Here is a 17,380-nt window from a genome sequence, read left to right on the forward strand (position 1 = left end):
AGACAACCCTTTTAAAAAGAAAATATCTTTCCAAACATTTAAAAAATATTAAATAAGACTAAAAAACAGGATTTCCACAATTCTGGAAAATATTCTGATTCTTACTGCTGTGGTTTAAAATGCAAAAATATTTAACACCTCACAAAATTTTGCAAGTATGGGTAGTTTACTTTATAATCAGTGAGAATCACAGATTTTCTGGTCCAATATATTGAAATGAGGCAAAAAGATACATAAAGATACAATGGAAAAGTTTTGGGATCATTAATACAGGGGTCAGCAAACATAGGTTTATAGTTCTGAGTACATGAAACACAGAGTTTTCCCTGTAATATTTATTTGTATTCTTTTTATTGTTATTGTTATTATTATTATCACTTGTATCCATATTTATGATGTATCTTTTAGGTAATAATGGCTGGCAACTTAACCTACTTTTGCCCAGCCCTGTATATTCAAGTGGTTTTATACAAAATACAAACTATTTTATCAGTATAAGGGTAATCTTTTATGTATTTTTTAAAACTCCTCACCCAAGCCGAAACCGGTTTGGCTCAGTGGATAGAGCGTCGGCCTGAAGACTGAAAGGTCCCAGGTTCGATTCCGGTCAAGGGCATGTACCTGGGTTGTGGGCACATCCCCAGTAGGAGATGTGCAGGAGGCAGCTGATCGATGTTTCTCTCTCATCGATGTTTCTATCTCTCTATCTCTCTCCCTTCCTCTCTGTAAAAAATCAATAAAATATATTTAAAAAAATAAAAATAAAAAAAATAAAACTCCTCACCCAAGGATATGTTTTTATTGATTTTGAGGGAGAGAGAGAGAGAAACATCAATAAAAACCATGACCATTCAGTTTACAGGACAACACGCCAACCAACTGAGCCACACTGGCCAGGGCTAATCTTTTACATTTTAAGAAAGCATATTCCTTAGAACTGTATAGTTAGGTAATTGGAACTATGGTAGGTAATACTTACCCTATGATATATGTACAGGAATTTTTAATTCAATACAGACTTGTGTGTGTATATATGCATGTGTATATATGTACATATGCATGTATTTATTTATAAAAATAAAGTAGCAGAGAGTAAAGGCTATCAATGAGAAATTATAAACTTATAACACTCTGAATAAAAATACAAACCTTCAGTGATTTTTGCAATATAGGCTAGCAAATCCACCTGCCGTGCCTCATCAGATGATGATAGAGAATACAGGGGAAGTTCCTCTTGAAACTTGGCAATCATTTCTTTAATTAATCCTACAACAACAGATTTAGGCTGCAGAATATACACAAAGGGAAGAGTTATGCAAAAATTTTGCTAACGAGTACTATCTTGTTAATCTATACATTGTTATAGTCAGCCAAAACAAACTATTGTATTATGTTCTCATTTTTGAACACTACCATAGAAATTATACCTTCAACTGTTTCATTACTTTTACCTTCAATTATTTTAATACTTTTCATTGAAAAAGTACTTAATTCTTTTAACTGAAAAATGAAGGGAGAAATGCTAAATCCACATCTCCAAAATATAGGGTATAACATGAATGTGCTTATGAGCAGAGTATGTTTGGGAGCTGTCTGTCTTTGTTTAAATTTTTACTTTGAAACATTTGCAAACCAAGAAAAATTGCAAAAATAGTAAAAGAATTTCCATGTATTTTTCACCCAGATCACTAAAATTGTATCACATTTGCTTTCTTGGTCTCTTTCCCTCTTTTCATTTTTCTGAACCAATTAAGAGTAAACTGCAGATATGATACCTCTTCATCCCTAAATACTGAGGAATAGAGTAAAGAGATAAAATGGAGTCAGTGTAGTCAAGCTGCTAAATCACTAAAATCAAGTAAGTTGAAGCATGAGGAAATGATTCTATTCTTGTTTTGTTTTGTTTTTTGTTTTTAAATATATTTTATTGATTTTTTACAGAGAGGAAAGGAGAGAGATAGAGTTAGAAACATCGATGAGAGAGAAACATCGATCAGCTGCCTCCTGCACATCTCCTACTGGGGATGTGCCCGCAACCCAGGTACATGCCCTTGACCGGAATCGAACCTGGGACCTTTCAGTCTTCAGGCCGACGCTCTATCCACTGAGCCAAACCGGTTTTGGCTATTCTTGTTTTAATGAGCCTGGAAACCTAAACTTTTGAACTTTCCAGTCCTGTGTCAAAGCCTGGATATACATCAAAGCTCCAGGTAACTCTCTCATTACCCTCTAAAAGACTAAGGAAAGAATGGTTATGTATCCAGATAACATTTAAATGCTCAGTTAAAACAAAGCACATAACAGATTATCTGACTTAATATACCAAAGGTCAAAAACAGGCAAAACTACAAATAAATATGTATATTACATAAGACTCTTCAATAGAGAGGGACTAGGAAATAATGCCCAATACTTGCTAGTAACTTTACATGTGCTTTATCAAGCAGTAAACAACTATAAAAAGACTAGAGGCCCGGTGCACAAATTCATGCACTTGGGGGGTGGGGAGTTCCCTCAGCCCGGCCCGTGCCCTCTTGCAGTCCAGGAGCCCTGGGGGATGTCCGATTGATGGCTTAGGCCCGCTCCCCGTGGGCCGTCCTTAACGCCCCACAAGGCGGGAGAGGCTCCCCCCACACTGCTGTGCTCACCAGCCATGAGCCTGGCTCAGGGCTTCTGGCTGAGCGGAGCTCCCCATGTGGGAGTGCACTGACCACCAGGGGGCAGCTCCTGCGTTGAGTGTCTGCCCCCTGGTGGTCAGTGCGTGTCATAGCGACCAGTTGTTCACTGTTCGTTTGATTTGCATATTAGCCTTTTATTATAAAGGAGGATAGGGAGCAAACAACAGTTGGCTCTTAGACTCAAAGAGAGCAGCTTCAGGCAGGCTGCTGTCATCAGGGTTCTGGGACTCAGGTATCCCTGGGAGCTCAATTTCAAATTACTCTTAATGACCATATGAAAAATATCATTGAAAGAAAATTCAGTAACTTATTTGTTACTTTTATTCACTAAGATCCAAGATAAATACTCAAAAAAATAAGAACTATTCAAAGAAAATCCAAATTGATCTTACATGGCTCCAGTTTTGGAGGTAGGGCAAGTATATTCTGCCTTGAGCATCCACATGTTTTCCAACTGAGATTCCCATATTTGCAGTTGGCTTTAAGAAGCAAATGGGGGGAGCAAAAGGGTGAGAATCCAAAATCCACAAACGAATTGGTATGTTATATGTATTACCTATTTGAGACAAAATAAACATACTTCAAACAATAAGGCATGCACACTATGTATGGTATAGCTAGGTGGCATTTTAAGATGTGTAGTCAAGTTTATATATAAAGAACTTATGTAAATTGAGGCCTATTTTTCTCATTTCATCTACATTAACATTGAAAATATATTCCCATTAAATCACCAGCATAATATTTGAGGAAATTTAATTAAGACATCCAACTCAATTCAATAAATATATAAAGGACCTACTATGTCAGGAGTTTGAGATACACAATCTTCTATATGTAATCTTCTTCACTCTACCCAAGCAGAGCTATAGTACCTATCTTGACTGGTAGTGGACACATATTTTTATACTTCTGCACTGAAGTTAGTTGCTTACAGTTCTGTTTCTCACTTTACACTATAAACTTCTTCCTAAGAGAGGATTATGTATTATTCATTTCTATAACCCCTTCACTAAAGATAGTGCCTAACGTACTGGCTGCTCAATACAAGTCTCTTATATAATTAAGAATGACTGAATTAATAAATAAATGAAAAAATAAATGAATGAGTAAAGTTGAATCTGATACTGGCCCTCAAGTTGCTCACTAATTGCAGGTACTATAACATACCAGCTAGTTTTGATACATAGAACTTAGAGCTGAAAATAACCTTAATAGTCACATTGTCCAGTGGTTCTTAAATTTTAGTGTACTGAGAAAGGAAGTTGCATATAAGTTCTTCTGATTGTAATCATGTAAGTCATGCCTACCGAGAACCAAAATCTGACTGCCTTGGTTGTCAGGAAGCCCAAAGTGAAACCTAATGTAAGTATAAAAATAAAACTTCAACTAGAAATCTCATCAATTACCTTGGCTGTTTTATTTTATCTCCTGATATTTATTACTGCTCCCATAGCTTTATTGCATATGTCTTTCGCTGTACTTAAGAACATGGATGCTCAGAAGCAAGAATGTGTAGGTTTCACTCATTACTAGCTGCATGATTTTAGGCAACTTAACTTCTGTGTCTCAATTCCTTCTTCTATAAAATGTGAATAATAATAGCTCCTACATCATAGGGTTATTGTGAGGATAAAATTAGTTAATGTATGTAAAATGCTTAGAACAGTATATGATATGGTAAGTACCATGACGGGTTGGCAGGGTTTGCATTTTGAAAATTGAAAATAGGCCCATTATAAGTAAAAATATTTTCTTTTCCACTGCAACCTTTTCTTACTAAGGAAATCCTCCTTCCACTGAAAGTTACTTTTTTCATCTTGCTTACTGCTCCCCTAAGCACAATGGTACTCAGAGGTGTCTGCAAATTAGAAACACTTAAGGAATTTCAAAACATACCAATATCCAGGCCACTCTTCTAAAGTTTCTGATTCAATGGAATGGGGACTGGATGTCATTTTTAAAAAGATTCCCATGTAATTCTGATGTCCAGCTAATACTGAAAATTAGTACATTACAGAAATATCCTAATACCTGGTCTACTATTTCATATTAGCAGTTCTCAGAACCACACTCCTCTTCTACTTTTGTCTAACTATTAAAGAAATGTTTTTTTGAGGTATGTCACCACAATAAGTCTAGTTAACATCTGTCACCATATATAGTGTATTTACAATACAGGTATAGAGAGAAGTAGCTATTGGTCTGTAGATAACTCTGTGATTATAAAGTCATGTGATCATAGCACCACAAAGTAACCATTTATATTGGCCCATTTGATAATGAGAAAGATAATACATTCTGACCTTCTGATCAGCAAGAAGTAACTAGCGTGCATCACGTTGAGTTAATATAATTCTAGTCAAAAGCAAAGGGGGAAAAAGGTACTTCCAATGAAAAAGGTATTGCAGGTACCACTACTACCTTGAAAGGCCCAGCCAGCATAAGAATCAATGACATAACTCCATGGCACTAGGAGAGTCAATGAGGGGCATCTTACCAATGGCAGTAAGATAACTGTTATGCCCTCCTGTTACCTCCCACATTGTCCTAGAAACTGAAATGCTACTAAGCAATGATTCGTTTAAATTCACAAGCTCCTCCATTAATATGCAAATACCTTGAAATTATTGGGATGGGTAAGAATTGTGAACTCAATCAATCAACCAACCAGTCCTTGGGGTGGATAGGAATTCCTTATCTCTCTTTCTAACATCTAACCATAAGAAATGCAGAACAGGTCTGAATATTATGGCACTAAACAAATTTAAGTTCTTATTGAACTGCTCATTTAGAAAATTCCCACAATTTCTCAACATCCACACTTACCCTGATACATCACAGGAACAGTACCAGTGAAATTCAGCAAGTCTTTCTGGGAACTATCTTTGAAAACTGAAAGGGAAAAAAAAAGCCTCAAAATGTGCAATCAGAAGTAGGAAGAGGAATCAAGTCGACTCAATGGCAGGTAACGCATATATGCACATACACATGTACAGAAAACATAATTTCTAAATACCATTGTCTAGGAATCAATAAAAATGTTGACAAAGGAAAATTACTACTTTTTTTTTTTTCTTAGAAAGCAGAGCAGGTAAACACAGGACTTTGATACTGAAATCCCAAGTTCTAGGCCCACCTTCCCCACTTAAAGGCACGTTACTTTTGGTTACTTTAATCTTTTTGACTTTCAGTTTGATCATCCATAAAATAAAGATAATAAGGCTGCATCATAAAGTTGTTATAAGGGTCTAATGAGATAATGTAAAAAGAAGTAAAGGATTATAAAATGTGAGGACACTATTAAATAATTGTCACATGTAACAAAGCAGTTACAATCACTTTCAGAAATCAGGTTATAAGTTTTAGAATAAGAAAAAAAATGTTAGCTTATTTTTTAAAGTGACCTTTTAGAAAGATCAATAATTATTTTCTTTGGTTTCTCTAATTACATTATTCTCAACCTTTATTCAATCTTCACATCCCTGAAATTTCATCAATGACTAGGACACACTGATGGAGAATGAATGCCCTAATCTCTGAACTGAACTAAATATAGAAAAGACTACCTTTGGCTTCAAACTATCATACTGCCTTGGAACGTAGTCCTTTTAGTACCTCGGTAACTATACTATTCTTGTTTTTAAATGGAATGGAATAAATAGAAGAAAAAATGCCAAAGAGTCCACAGTATTTTAGCTATGTGTATATGGGTTCATGGCATGAAATGTATTTCCAAGTGTAGGCTGTGGTCAGAATTTTTGAAAGATAGTAAATCAAAATCTTTCTTAGGTAGCCAGACTCTCTGTATTAAGTGAACAAGATAACTAAAACTTCAACCATGTATGTGGTAAGCAGAATCATGACCTCCAAAGATATTTAATACCCTAATCCTGGGACCTCTAAATATGCTAATCTTACTTGGCAAATAGACGTTTTAGATGTAATTAAGGACCTGAGGTGGGAAATTATCCCGTGCTATTGGAATGGACGGAATCGAATCACACTGGTCCTTAAAAGTAGAGGACCTTTCCTAGCTGTGGGTAGAGGGAGATCGGACTACAGAGGATGGTAAGAGAGACGCAACATTGCTAGCTTTGAAGATGGAGGAAGGAGACCTGGAGCCAAAGAATGAGGATGACTTTAAGAAACTGAAAAAGGCAAGGAAATGGATTCTCTCCCAGAGCCTCCAGAAGGAACTGAGAACTGCCAACACTTTGATTTTAGTCCACACTTTCCATCTACAGTGACCTGTGCTGGACTTCTGGCCTCCAGAATTGTAAGATAGTAAATATGTATTGTTTTAAGTCATTAAATTTGAGCTAATTTGTATGGCAGCAATAGAAAATTAATACAATGTAAAATGTATTAATTTAAATTTCTTCAGAAATCACAGGTAACAAAGTGTAGTTCAAAATCAGGGGATAAAAGAGAGAAATTATAATTTTGTAGCTCACTAGGAACAAATAATAGTTGACATAATGTAGCAAAAACTAGAGAATACAATTCTTACCATAGGTGTCCATGGAATATCTGAAATGTGGGAAAAACGTATTTACATTCTTTAGTTCTTCCACAGTTAGATCCCTGAACTTGTACTGAAAAGAGAAAAATGAGCATGGGATAAGAATAAATCTATAGATGACAGAACAATTACAATCAACATTTAACTGAACACTGACTGTGTACAAGGCTCTGAGTTTTACAAACATGAGTAGTAATAACAACCCTATAAAGATGAACATGAAAGCTAGAGAATACAAATAACCTGCTGAGTTAGTAAATTAAGTAGGGAAGCCAGAGATGAAACCTAGGACCCGGGCCTTGAATCACTAAATCAAACTGCCTCCAAACACCTCCTGAAGGCTTAAGAAGTAGGGCAGGTGTATCTATCACTCCTGTCACCACTGTTCAAGATCCACTCTTATTCTTGAATACCTCATTCATTCATTCACTTGACACACCTTAAATTTCCCTTCCAACCCTCCTGGTACTGCATCTTGGGTTTCAAAGGGAGAACAAAAAAAAAAAGCATGCATAGGTTTGCAGTCAGCCTGAGTGAACTGTCTCCTCACTCATCCAGATGCACTCCCAGAAACGTGACCTTGGTTGCCCTGTGGGCAAAATCATCTAATTTCTTTGAATTTTTCTTAATTGCAAAGAGAAATAATACCTACCTTGTAGACTTGTGCTGAGGATTAAATAAAAGAAAAAGTATGTTAAGAGTCTATTACCATTCTAAAAAATGATTTTGAGGAATCATTTACATTTACAACAATCCAAATGTCTATCAATTGATGAATGGATAAAATGTAATATATCCATAACACGGAATATTCAGTCATAAAAATAAAGAACTGCTACAGCCTGGCCGGCGGAACCAGGGGCTCACGGTTCCATTCCTGGCCAGAGCATACGCCAGGGGTGGTGGGCTTGATCCTCAGTGGGGGGCGTGCAGAAGGCAGCTCATCAATGATTCTCTCTCATCACTGATGTTTCTATCTCTCTCCCTCTCTGAAGTCAATAAAAAAATATTTTTTAAAAAAAGAATTACAACTAGAAAACTGATGAGAAGAGGGGCTGCCTCAGACTATCCAATGGTTTGGAATCAGAGAGCCTGAACCGGAAACTGGTGCTGGCGGAGCCCCAGAAATGTAGGTCAGACTCGTGGGTCAGCCCTCCGGCCAACCTTCCAAGGCTAAGCGGACCTCCTCTGGGCCTTCCAGCCCCGTCTTCCTGCCTAAATCTACTCCCGTCCTTCCTCCGCCGCAGGGTGACTGAGCACCTCCGCCGGGGGGAGGCACAGGCGAGGCGGCGGCGTTCAGAAGCACCAGTAAGGGGTGCAGGTACACAATGACCCCACGATGTGATGGATCATCGCTATTTCTGAAACAAGCGGAGCGAATGGATTGCCTCTGGCTCCCAGGTACTGGCATCTGAGTTGGACCTTACAGAGGCCGAGTGAACACTGCAAGTCAACAAAGAGTGGGTGGAACAAGCCATCAGCGGAGAGAAAAGGGAGCGGCTCCAGGGACAGGCAGGTGCCAGAAGCTACCAGAGCCGAGAGACGCTGGAGGCGTGAGGAGGTCTCACACCGCAGGAGGCTGCGGCCTCGGAGCTGCGGGTGCAGCCGGAGCGCGGCCCCGGGAGGGAGAGACCGGGGCTTCCCCGAGGCCTCCCCCCGCAGCCGACCTCGGGCCAGCGCCCCCTCCGCTCCAAGCCCCGCAACAAGCCGGGGACACGCCGCTGGGGGGCGGCCCGGCCGGGGGTGAAAACGCCCCGAGGCCCCAGCACCAGCCCGGCGGGCTGCCCGCACCTTGCCCAGCAGCCGTCTCAGACCCTCGCAGTCGAACTCCATCTCCAGGCGGGTTCCCGAGCCCGATCCCGCGACCCCAGCCCCTCGGCCTCCTTTCGCACCGGCTCCTGGACGGCGGCCGCCGAGGACCAAACTTCCCGGGAGGCGCAAGGCCCCGCCCCTTCCCCGGCTCGAAAGTCAGCCCGCCTCCAACGCCCCACACTCCGCGGCGGTTCCGAGGGAAGTGGCGTCCAGTTTGCGGGAAAGAAACTTGGGCACGTCTATGAAGAGAGGACTAGCAAGGACCTGAGGAGAAGCAGTCAAGGAGCTGGAAGAGAGTTCCTAGAAAGAGGTGTTAAATTCAGTATCGGAAAAGATCAAGGACGAATATTGTAGTTGGATTTAGGAAGAAAGAGATCATGAAAGTTCAAAATCAGAATGTCAGGGCCCTAGAATAGGAAGCCAGCAGGAGCGTAGTGGAGAACTGGGCGATGGGGACAGCCCTGTGAGGAGGATGCCGCATCGGGGGAGGGGTTGCCTTTTTTTTTTATCAAGGGAGAGTCCCGTAACCATATGGGTGGTAGACAAAGGCAACAGCCAGGTGAGAAAAAAACAAAACAACACACACACACACACACAAAAAACCCATTTTGAAAATAGGAGAGAGGGTAGATTGGTGGATTAGGTCACCTGAAGAAGGAAGGCGAAGTTATGCAATATACTGGCTTGTTTGGTGATCTTGACTTGTGAGCTACCTGCTTTGTGTTCTTGGCTGGAGCTGGAGCAGGAGCAGGAGATATTTTTTAACTGTCAAGAGGCTGGGCTGGCAGTAGGGTGATTGTATTCATTGGAAGACCTAGAGGCAAGAATGCTGTGACTCAATTAGGGGAAGAAGGTTGAAAGGCTGGAAGGAGCATTTATGCATTCAACAAACTTTTGGTTAAGCATTGACTATTGGCTAGATATTTTTCTAGGTCTGATGATACAGAAGTGAACAAAATACACAAAAACATCAGCTTTCCTAAGGCTGATGCTTTTATTTGTAGGAGGAGAGCAAAATAATAAATACAATAAATAAGTAAATGAGAGTGCATGTTATAAAGTAATTTTGTGTTATGGTAATACAATTTTAAAAGGCAGCATAAGGAGATCAGGGTAGGTCCCCTTGAGGGCTGAAACAATAAGCATTTCATAGAGAGTATTCAAAGCAAAGTCCTAAAACAGGCATGAGCCTGGGGAAGCTTGAAACAGCGAGGCCAGTATGGCTGGAGTAGAATGAAGTAAGAAGTGAGGAAGCAGAAGTAGGTTAACTCAGAGAAATAAGAGGGAGCTAAGGCAGTGATTCTACCCTGTGCGGTCCCCAGACTTACAGCCTCAGCATCACCCACAACTTGTTAAAAATACAAATTCTGAGACCCCACCTCAAACCTACAAACTCAGAACCTTAGGGGAGTGGGGTTGAGCAGTCTGTTTTAAGAAGCCTGGGTAATTCTAACGCAAGAAAAAAATGTGAGAACCAGCGTGAGTGCTTTGCAAACAATTGTGACTGGCTTGTCAAATGCCCTTCAGCCAGAGACCAGCAGGCACACACTCACACTTAAACAAGAAGGGTTGATTACTCCATAATTACAGGATTTGGGTTTTGGGTGATTTGGGAGACATGTAAGAAAGCAAAGCTCCACTTTGGGTTGGGTGCTGTCCGAAAGGACAATTCTATGATTGGTTATCTAAAATATCTATAAAGTGGACAACCTAGAGTGATGATAGAGCTGTGATAGGTTAGAAAAAAAAGCAGCAATCACTTATATTTGCAGAGAGAAGAGGATGTTTGGTATTTTGTGGGTTATGCAGTGACCTTATTTTTGCTTAGACAGAATTATGAAGTGGCCTTGTTTTGTCTCATTTTGTCATGGTCCGAATGACCCATCTGATGTTGGTTTTCTGTGAGCCAGGAGAATCACATAGCCTAGCTACGAGTGCCAAGTCAGCTAAGGACACTGAGACAGAGCTGGGTCAGCCCAGTTCCAATGTCAGGGGCTGCTTTTCTATCTGTTAGGCTTTTACTCTGAAAGAGGAAGCCACCAGAGGGTTTTGAACAGAGGAATGACCTGACCTGACGGGTAGTGAGTATGAGTCGTGTGATCAATGATGTCACAATGCCCTACTAGACTCCAACTTCTCTACTAGGGAGTTCTGGATCCCTTGGAGCCAAGGACTGGAACTGACATGCGAGACCTCTACCAACTGAGGGTTCTTTGAGCACACTCCTTTGCCAAGATTTGGTGAAAAGTCTTTCACTCTGCAGTTGTGTCTTAGAAATTCTTTTATCATGATCGTGCTTGGCTGGATGCTTTTTGTTGGCCTTGCATGTTACATGGGCACGTTTCCGGAGTTTATGGTAAGTAACGATTCTGCCTGCAAATTCCTGGTAGTCAGTCCTGGCTCTCGCTAACCCTCCCAGCTGGGGTTTCTGACCAAATGGGAAAGATAGTTGAGATCTCACCGCGAATTAGAAGTCAGGATGTGACGGGAGCCAAGTTAGTTTCCCAGGCTACTTCCCATCCCATTGGGACATCTTTAAATCCCCCTTACCCTTAGGTATATAGCGTCACTTGTTTCAAAGCATTATGGGCTTTGTCAGGGCTCTGCCAAAGATAGTGCCCACCTTCTGGATTTCACTAAGTCCAGGCCAAGTTGCTGATCAGGAGAGGGAAGATAGGCCTTGGAGGGGACTTTCAGCCGTCCTTCCAGTCCTATACAGAGACAGTTACCTACTGGACCAACAAGTGGAGCCATGTCTGCCTTTACATTTATTTCTGATTCAGACTCCAACTCTGAGGTGGAAAGAGAGGTGGCCTGTTCAGGAGAGCAAGGCCCGACGGAACAGCCAGGCTTTGGATGAAGATCTACAACTGTGAGTGGTGGTCATGTCTGTTGGGCTGAATTCCTCCCTTTCCAGAGGACTTGGTAACACCTTGAAATCTCAGTGGAGACTTTGTATTCCTCTGGAGAATATGATAAACCGTAGAAGGGGAAATGATTAGAGGTAGATAGCAGGGAAATAGAATTGGGGGAGCACTGCTGAAAAGCAGATCAAGGTTCAAAGATTTGTTAACAACTCTGGTCTGTTTTGAAAGGAAAGGTATTCGTTTTGAAAACTGTTCCCATCTATTAACTTACAAGCTCTATAATAAATTGGGCCAGCATTTTAATGCCCCTTTTGGCAAATACTGAATTGGAGTTAAGGTGAATTTGGGTTAAGTCCCAACTGTGCAACTTACTAGCTATGTGACTTGGGAAATTTTAATCTCTGTGAAGTGCAGTTTCTTCATCTGTGTAATGGAGATATCTCAGGATCTTATTAGTTGGATTATATTTGGGAATTCATGTAAGGCATTTAATGCAAAGCTTGATAATTAGCATTTAGTAAATGCTAACTTAAAAACTAAGCAAAATCATGAACCAGTCAACCAATCATGAACCAGATTAGCTTGTGGCAATGACCTCAGCTGTTTATCCAAGGCCACACAGGCCAACTTGTTTGCGAAGCTGGGATGTAAGCATAGATCTCTGGCTTTAATAGCCCCTCACACTCATTCTGCTAGACCAGCCTACCTGTAGCAAACATTAAGAGTGTCCTTTTAGCAAATCAAATCATCCCCACCCATTTTATTCAGACCTGTTTTTTCAAAGATGTTACCACAGTTAAAGAAACTTACTTCTGAGTCTTAGTAATGTACCGACTACAGGAGCAGGTTTTCTAGGCAGCTACACTGAAGGCAGGGGTATCGAGTCTCAGCCAGCCCCAGATACTCTAAGAGCAAGTGCTTTTCCCCCCACTCCCTCTGCCCCAGAATTCCTAGGAGTGTATTGGCACAACACAGTCACACCTCTGTGGGGGTGGGGATGAGAATGGAGGCCCTGGGCACTTGTTTAGCTGAGCCGTTGCCACACTGTGTTCCTGACCAAACTGCTGAAATTATCCTGTGCCTCAGTTTCTCCAGCTATAAATTGAGTGTAATAGCCCATGTTCCTTCTTTTCCCTTCTGAAGGAAATTGTAATGAGGTTTACCTTGCATGAAAGTTTAACTGTGCTAGTTCACAACATTCAAGATTTTTCACCCTGTCCAGGTAGTCCAGTTGGTTAGATTCCCCCATCAGGACATATACAAGAAGCAACCAATGAATGCATAAATGGAACAACAAATTGATGTTTCTCTCTTTCCCTTCCTCTTTCTCTCTAAAAATCAATCGATAATTAAAAATTTTTTTTCTTTGAATAGTCCTAACAATCTTATCTAAAGTAATTGCTCATAACATATCTAGCCAATTAACCCTTCCAGTTAATCCAGGGTATTTTTTGTTTTGTGTTTTACATAAGAATTCTTTTTTTTTTTTTTTCATTTGACTGCATAAAGCTGAAAGTCAAAATATTGTTAGGTGATGAGTTAATAAAGATCGGATGCCAGCTAGATCCCAACTGCATAGAGTCAGCCACCAGGGAACAGGGTCGTCCTGATAAGGGTTCTTCAGCCCCAACACATCTGGCATCCTGGCCAACCATCCTATACTCACTCTGACTGGTCCCCAAGGTCACAGGAGCTGATGTCACAATTGGTATCTGAGCCCTGCCCCCCAAAATGACCATGGCAAGCCATTTCAGTTCAGACTAGACCACAAAGCTCCAGCCAGGAGCTATCATGCTGGGCCATCCACCATCAGGCCTTGAATGAAGACAGCCCAATTCCCAGGACTCAGGGAACACAACACACCTTTCAGAAACACCTATTTGTCCCTGCACACACCACCAACTGAGCCACAATGATTGTTGTCTTATGGATGCTTCTCATTGCAGGAACAATGTGGAAGGGATATAAGTATCCCCCAGGAGGGGTAAGTGTGCCCTCAACTTTGTTCTCTATTCCTACTTTGAAATGTGTTCCCCCAGATCAGCGGTTCTCAACCTGTGGGTCGCGACCCCTTTGGGGGTCGAGCGACCCTTTCACAGGGGTCGCCTAAGACCATCAGAAAACACATATATAATTACATATTGTTTTTGTGATTAATCACTATGCTTTAATTATGTTCAATTTGTAACAATGAAATTGGGGGTCACCACAACATGAGGAACTGTATTAAAGGGTCGCGACATTAGGAAGATTGAGAACCACTGTCCCAGATAAATAAATTAAGCATCAAAATCCAACTCTAGTAACTTTAGAAACACCCTCTTCTTTATTTCAAAGAAGTTATGTAGCTTACCCACTTCTATTACTATTCACTTTCCACTTACAGTTGGGAGACTTCCCCCCCCCGTCTTTCATGATCTTTTACATACATTTTCCTAAGAGCCTCTATTCTTTTTCAGTCTCTTTCAAATAAACTGGCGGTGTAGCGGTCAAGATTTCTCAGGCCCACTGTCAAAGCTGCCTGACATGGATGACCTAGTCTTTTCTCATGGGACATTGTGTATGCCGTCTTCAATACCATTTCTTAGACGAGCCCACACGAACAACCCCACTTAACTCTCCCTCAAGTAAACACTGGTTTGTAATGGTTCTGGTGGCACATGTCTCTCTCCTCTCTCCTCCTGTTGGACCTTGGATATTTGGCCTTTCTCTGCCTCATCAGCTCCAATATTGCTAAGCCCCTCTGGCAACTGAGATCAGAGGCATTTGGTGACAGAATTGGACGCAGCTACCCCTGTCCGCTCTTGGCAAGGAGAGCAATGACCTCAGCCCACACTAAGCATGACCCACCTGACATACTTTTCTCCCTTCAGATCCCACTGGAAACAAGCAAAGATGATCCTGGTGAAGCAATGCAGCTCTGAAGCCCTCCTGACCCGCTGGCTGTACAGTTCCTGTTGTTGGTTTCACATAAAGTAATTGCACATTATTTTTGTCACATTTTATGTAAAAAGTTACCGTACTTTTGAAGATAAAGACTTGGTATTCTGTTAGCTCAAAAACAGGGAGAGGGAGGCTGGGGAGGTAGTTGGGGGTGGATGGAAGTGGTTGATTACCTTGTTTCATAGTCCCTAAGACTGGTAGTAAGACTAAGATATCCAGTTCAGTTTCTCCTGTGTTCTATATCCCTAAGGATTGAAATTTTCAAGAGCTCTTTAGACCTATTTCTCAAGTAATGCCTTTCTCCTGGGTCCCGGATTGAAATTATGTTAAAGGGCTAGAGATTGCAGCAACTTTAAGCCTGTTCTTTGGGGGTATTTCTCTGTGGCCTTCCCACAAGTATTATTAAGAACCCAAAGCTTCCACCTTGGGGGGGAAAGGTCCTCATTTTCATATTAGGTGTAAGATACTCAATTTTACATTATTTTAATCCTTCCAGTAACCGAGTAGTAGCCTCATTTCACAAAACGGCAAAAATGAAGTTGAGAGTCGTAAGTAACTTACCAACCCACGCAGCTGAGTTGCAGTGAAGGTTAAGATCCTGGCCTTTTCCTAGCATGCTTTTGTGCGTCAAGGAAAAGGGCCAAACAAGAGACTGGGGTATCTTAAGATCTTGACTGCCTCATGGTCCAAATGTCTTCTTCATCTGTGTAGCCAAAGAAGTGGCCTGATGATTCTTTTTGCACTGACTGCTGCTTAAACAGGCAAGTGTAGAAACAAAAGCTAACTGCTTAGTCCTCATTATGATGCAGTTTATGAGACCAAGGACAGAAACTAAGTATGAGATCTATCCAGTTGCTGGGTGTCTGAGCCTTAGGTTATTCTGAATAAGCCCTCTAGTGATTTGGAGCTTTCTGACCCTAAGGGGAGATGGGGAGGGAGGAACAGCTCTAACAGGCGTAAACATAGTACTTTTAAAATAAAATGTATAAGTTGTTCCCATTCTGTGGCTGCTTGGATGACTGATATAGTTCCATCGTCAGGAGTGCACCCTTACCAGCATATCTTTTTATGTACACATTTTGTTTATGCCTATTTGGTACAGATTTGCTCAACTATTTTGTAAGTGGCTCTATGCACTGAATGGATTAACCTTTTTTTTTTTTTTGTGGAAGGAAATGTGAATTCAAAACCCATGAGCAAAACTTTGTAATTTCTCAGCCTAGCATACTAGCATCTCTTGTACTTGCGACTTAGTCTCAACACATTTCATGAAGTGACTGCATTCTTCGGCTGCATGGTTGTCCCTCATGTATGTATTCCTAAAGATTCATCTCAGGTCTTATTATAGGGGATCAGAGCTTGCTTTTCTTGATAAGTATATACCCAGTTCTTTTTCCCTCCAGTTCAGAGGACACCTCCAAACAGTTCTCCTAAGTTGGGTGCCTTCTGGAAGCTGGTGGGAGAGATGATAGGTCACTAGTAGGGTCTGAACAGATGTGAATGTATAAGGGAGAATGAACAGAGGCATGTGTATAAGGAGACAAACCCCATCTCTGAAGTCTGATGAGTCTACTGGGGTTTCTAGCTGGAAATATGTTCAGGGTGATGATATAGGAATATGAGTTTTGGTAAATAAGTGCAAACCAGGGAGATATCAATAAAATATTTTTAATGCCTACAATTTCTTTTATACATAAATTGCAAAACTTTCACCTGTATATGCAAAAGTAGATTCTCTTGCAGGTCAACAGCACCAGGTTAACAAGCTAAGCTATGTAAATGTTTCTAAACTTGTTTAGAAACAATGTTTATGTAAAAGAAATGATGGATTTAATAACTTCAAAGAAACCTATATATCCCATTCTTAATCATACACTAAAACCTGAATATTTATTTCATCACATTCACTCATAAAATAAATAGTCTAATATATTCAGCACATTGAAAATAAACCAACCATCTCTCTTCATATATTTATTCTCTTCCCAAACATGTTTTGGTCTCCTGCTATATCTCAGAAATGTACCAGTAGCTGCTTTTAAGTTACAAAATACAAAACAGTAATTTATTTCTTGGGAGAAAATCTTGGGGATTACATTAAAAAAAATGAAATTTTGAGTTCCCATAGACTTCCTTTTTTGTTAAGTCTTTGAACCTTTTCACGGCACACATGTAAGGCTGCCTATGACATGGGGTACCCTGCCCTCCAAATGGACATAATTGCATTTATAGTATAGAGACAATACAAAGACAAGTCCTGAAAGTAGCCTTAAAAGAAAGTGCCCTTGCTTTGACATAGCAACCATCAAAAGCAAGCGGGACTGTGCAATCAGAGGCATACGAGTTTTATGAAAACTACTTTCCTTTCACGTCATCTGTTAGAGAATACCACACCCATGATCATGTAACGTTATTACAACCGTGAAATAACATTACTACATTCGTGCATTAACATTATCCAGTAAAAGGCACATCTTCAAATATTGAATAAAATCTGAAAGTCAAAACGGAGGATACATTGAAAATCAAGCACTTAATTTGTAAACCTTGATAAA

At 40.6% G+C, this 17,380-nt stretch overlaps 2 protein-coding genes across 9 annotated transcripts in view; one reads left to right on the forward strand and one right to left on the reverse strand.

Moving 5' to 3' along the window:
- UEVLD (UEV and lactate/malate dehyrogenase domains) overlaps positions 1-9,128 on the reverse strand; it is a 31,143-nt gene extending 22,015 nt beyond the window's left edge. For 2 of the 6 annotated variants that reach the window (XM_059709111.1, XM_059709106.1), the window contains exons 1-5: positions 8,995-9,128; positions 7,192-7,276; positions 5,508-5,573; positions 3,071-3,234; positions 1,150-1,285 (exon numbers count right to left, since the gene is read on the reverse strand). In XM_059709111.1, the coding sequence (XP_059565094.1) occupies positions 1,150-1,285; positions 3,071-3,234; positions 5,508-5,573; positions 7,192-7,276; positions 8,995-9,036 (493 nt within the window). In that variant the 5' untranslated portion in view covers positions 9,037-9,128. Of the gene's footprint in view, positions 1-1,149; positions 1,286-3,070; positions 3,235-3,480; positions 3,649-5,507; positions 5,574-7,191; positions 7,277-7,642; positions 7,818-8,994 lie in introns of those variants that run through there. The other 4 variants (XM_059709107.1, XM_059709109.1, XM_059709108.1 and 1 more) reach the window with 4 other exon arrangements.
- Positions 9,129-9,190: 62 nt separating this feature from the next.
- On the forward strand, positions 9,191-16,487 carry MISFA (mitochondrial sheath formation associated). 3 transcript variants are annotated; one of them, XM_059709116.1, is made up of 5 exons: positions 9,191-9,325; positions 11,161-11,371; positions 11,799-11,887; positions 13,829-13,866; positions 14,756-16,487. In XM_059709116.1, exons 2-4 carry the CDS (start codon positions 11,303-11,305, stop codon positions 13,848-13,850), a joined length of 180 nt encoding a protein of 59 aa, XP_059565099.1. In that variant the 5' UTR covers positions 9,191-9,325; positions 11,161-11,302; the 3' UTR covers positions 13,851-13,866; positions 14,756-16,487. The 3 variants fall into 3 exon arrangements, with proteins under 3 accessions (XP_059565099.1, XP_059565097.1, XP_059565098.1); XM_059709114.1 differs by lacking the exon at positions 13,829-13,866; XM_059709115.1 differs by lacking the exon at positions 13,829-13,866 and having other exon boundaries at positions 9,287-9,574.
- Positions 16,488-17,380: the final 893 nt, after the last annotated feature.

This window comes from Myotis daubentonii, chromosome 9, assembly GCF_963259705.1.
Source record: "Myotis daubentonii chromosome 9, mMyoDau2.1, whole genome shotgun sequence".
Classification (NCBI taxonomy): domain Eukaryota; kingdom Metazoa; phylum Chordata; class Mammalia; order Chiroptera; family Vespertilionidae; genus Myotis; species Myotis daubentonii.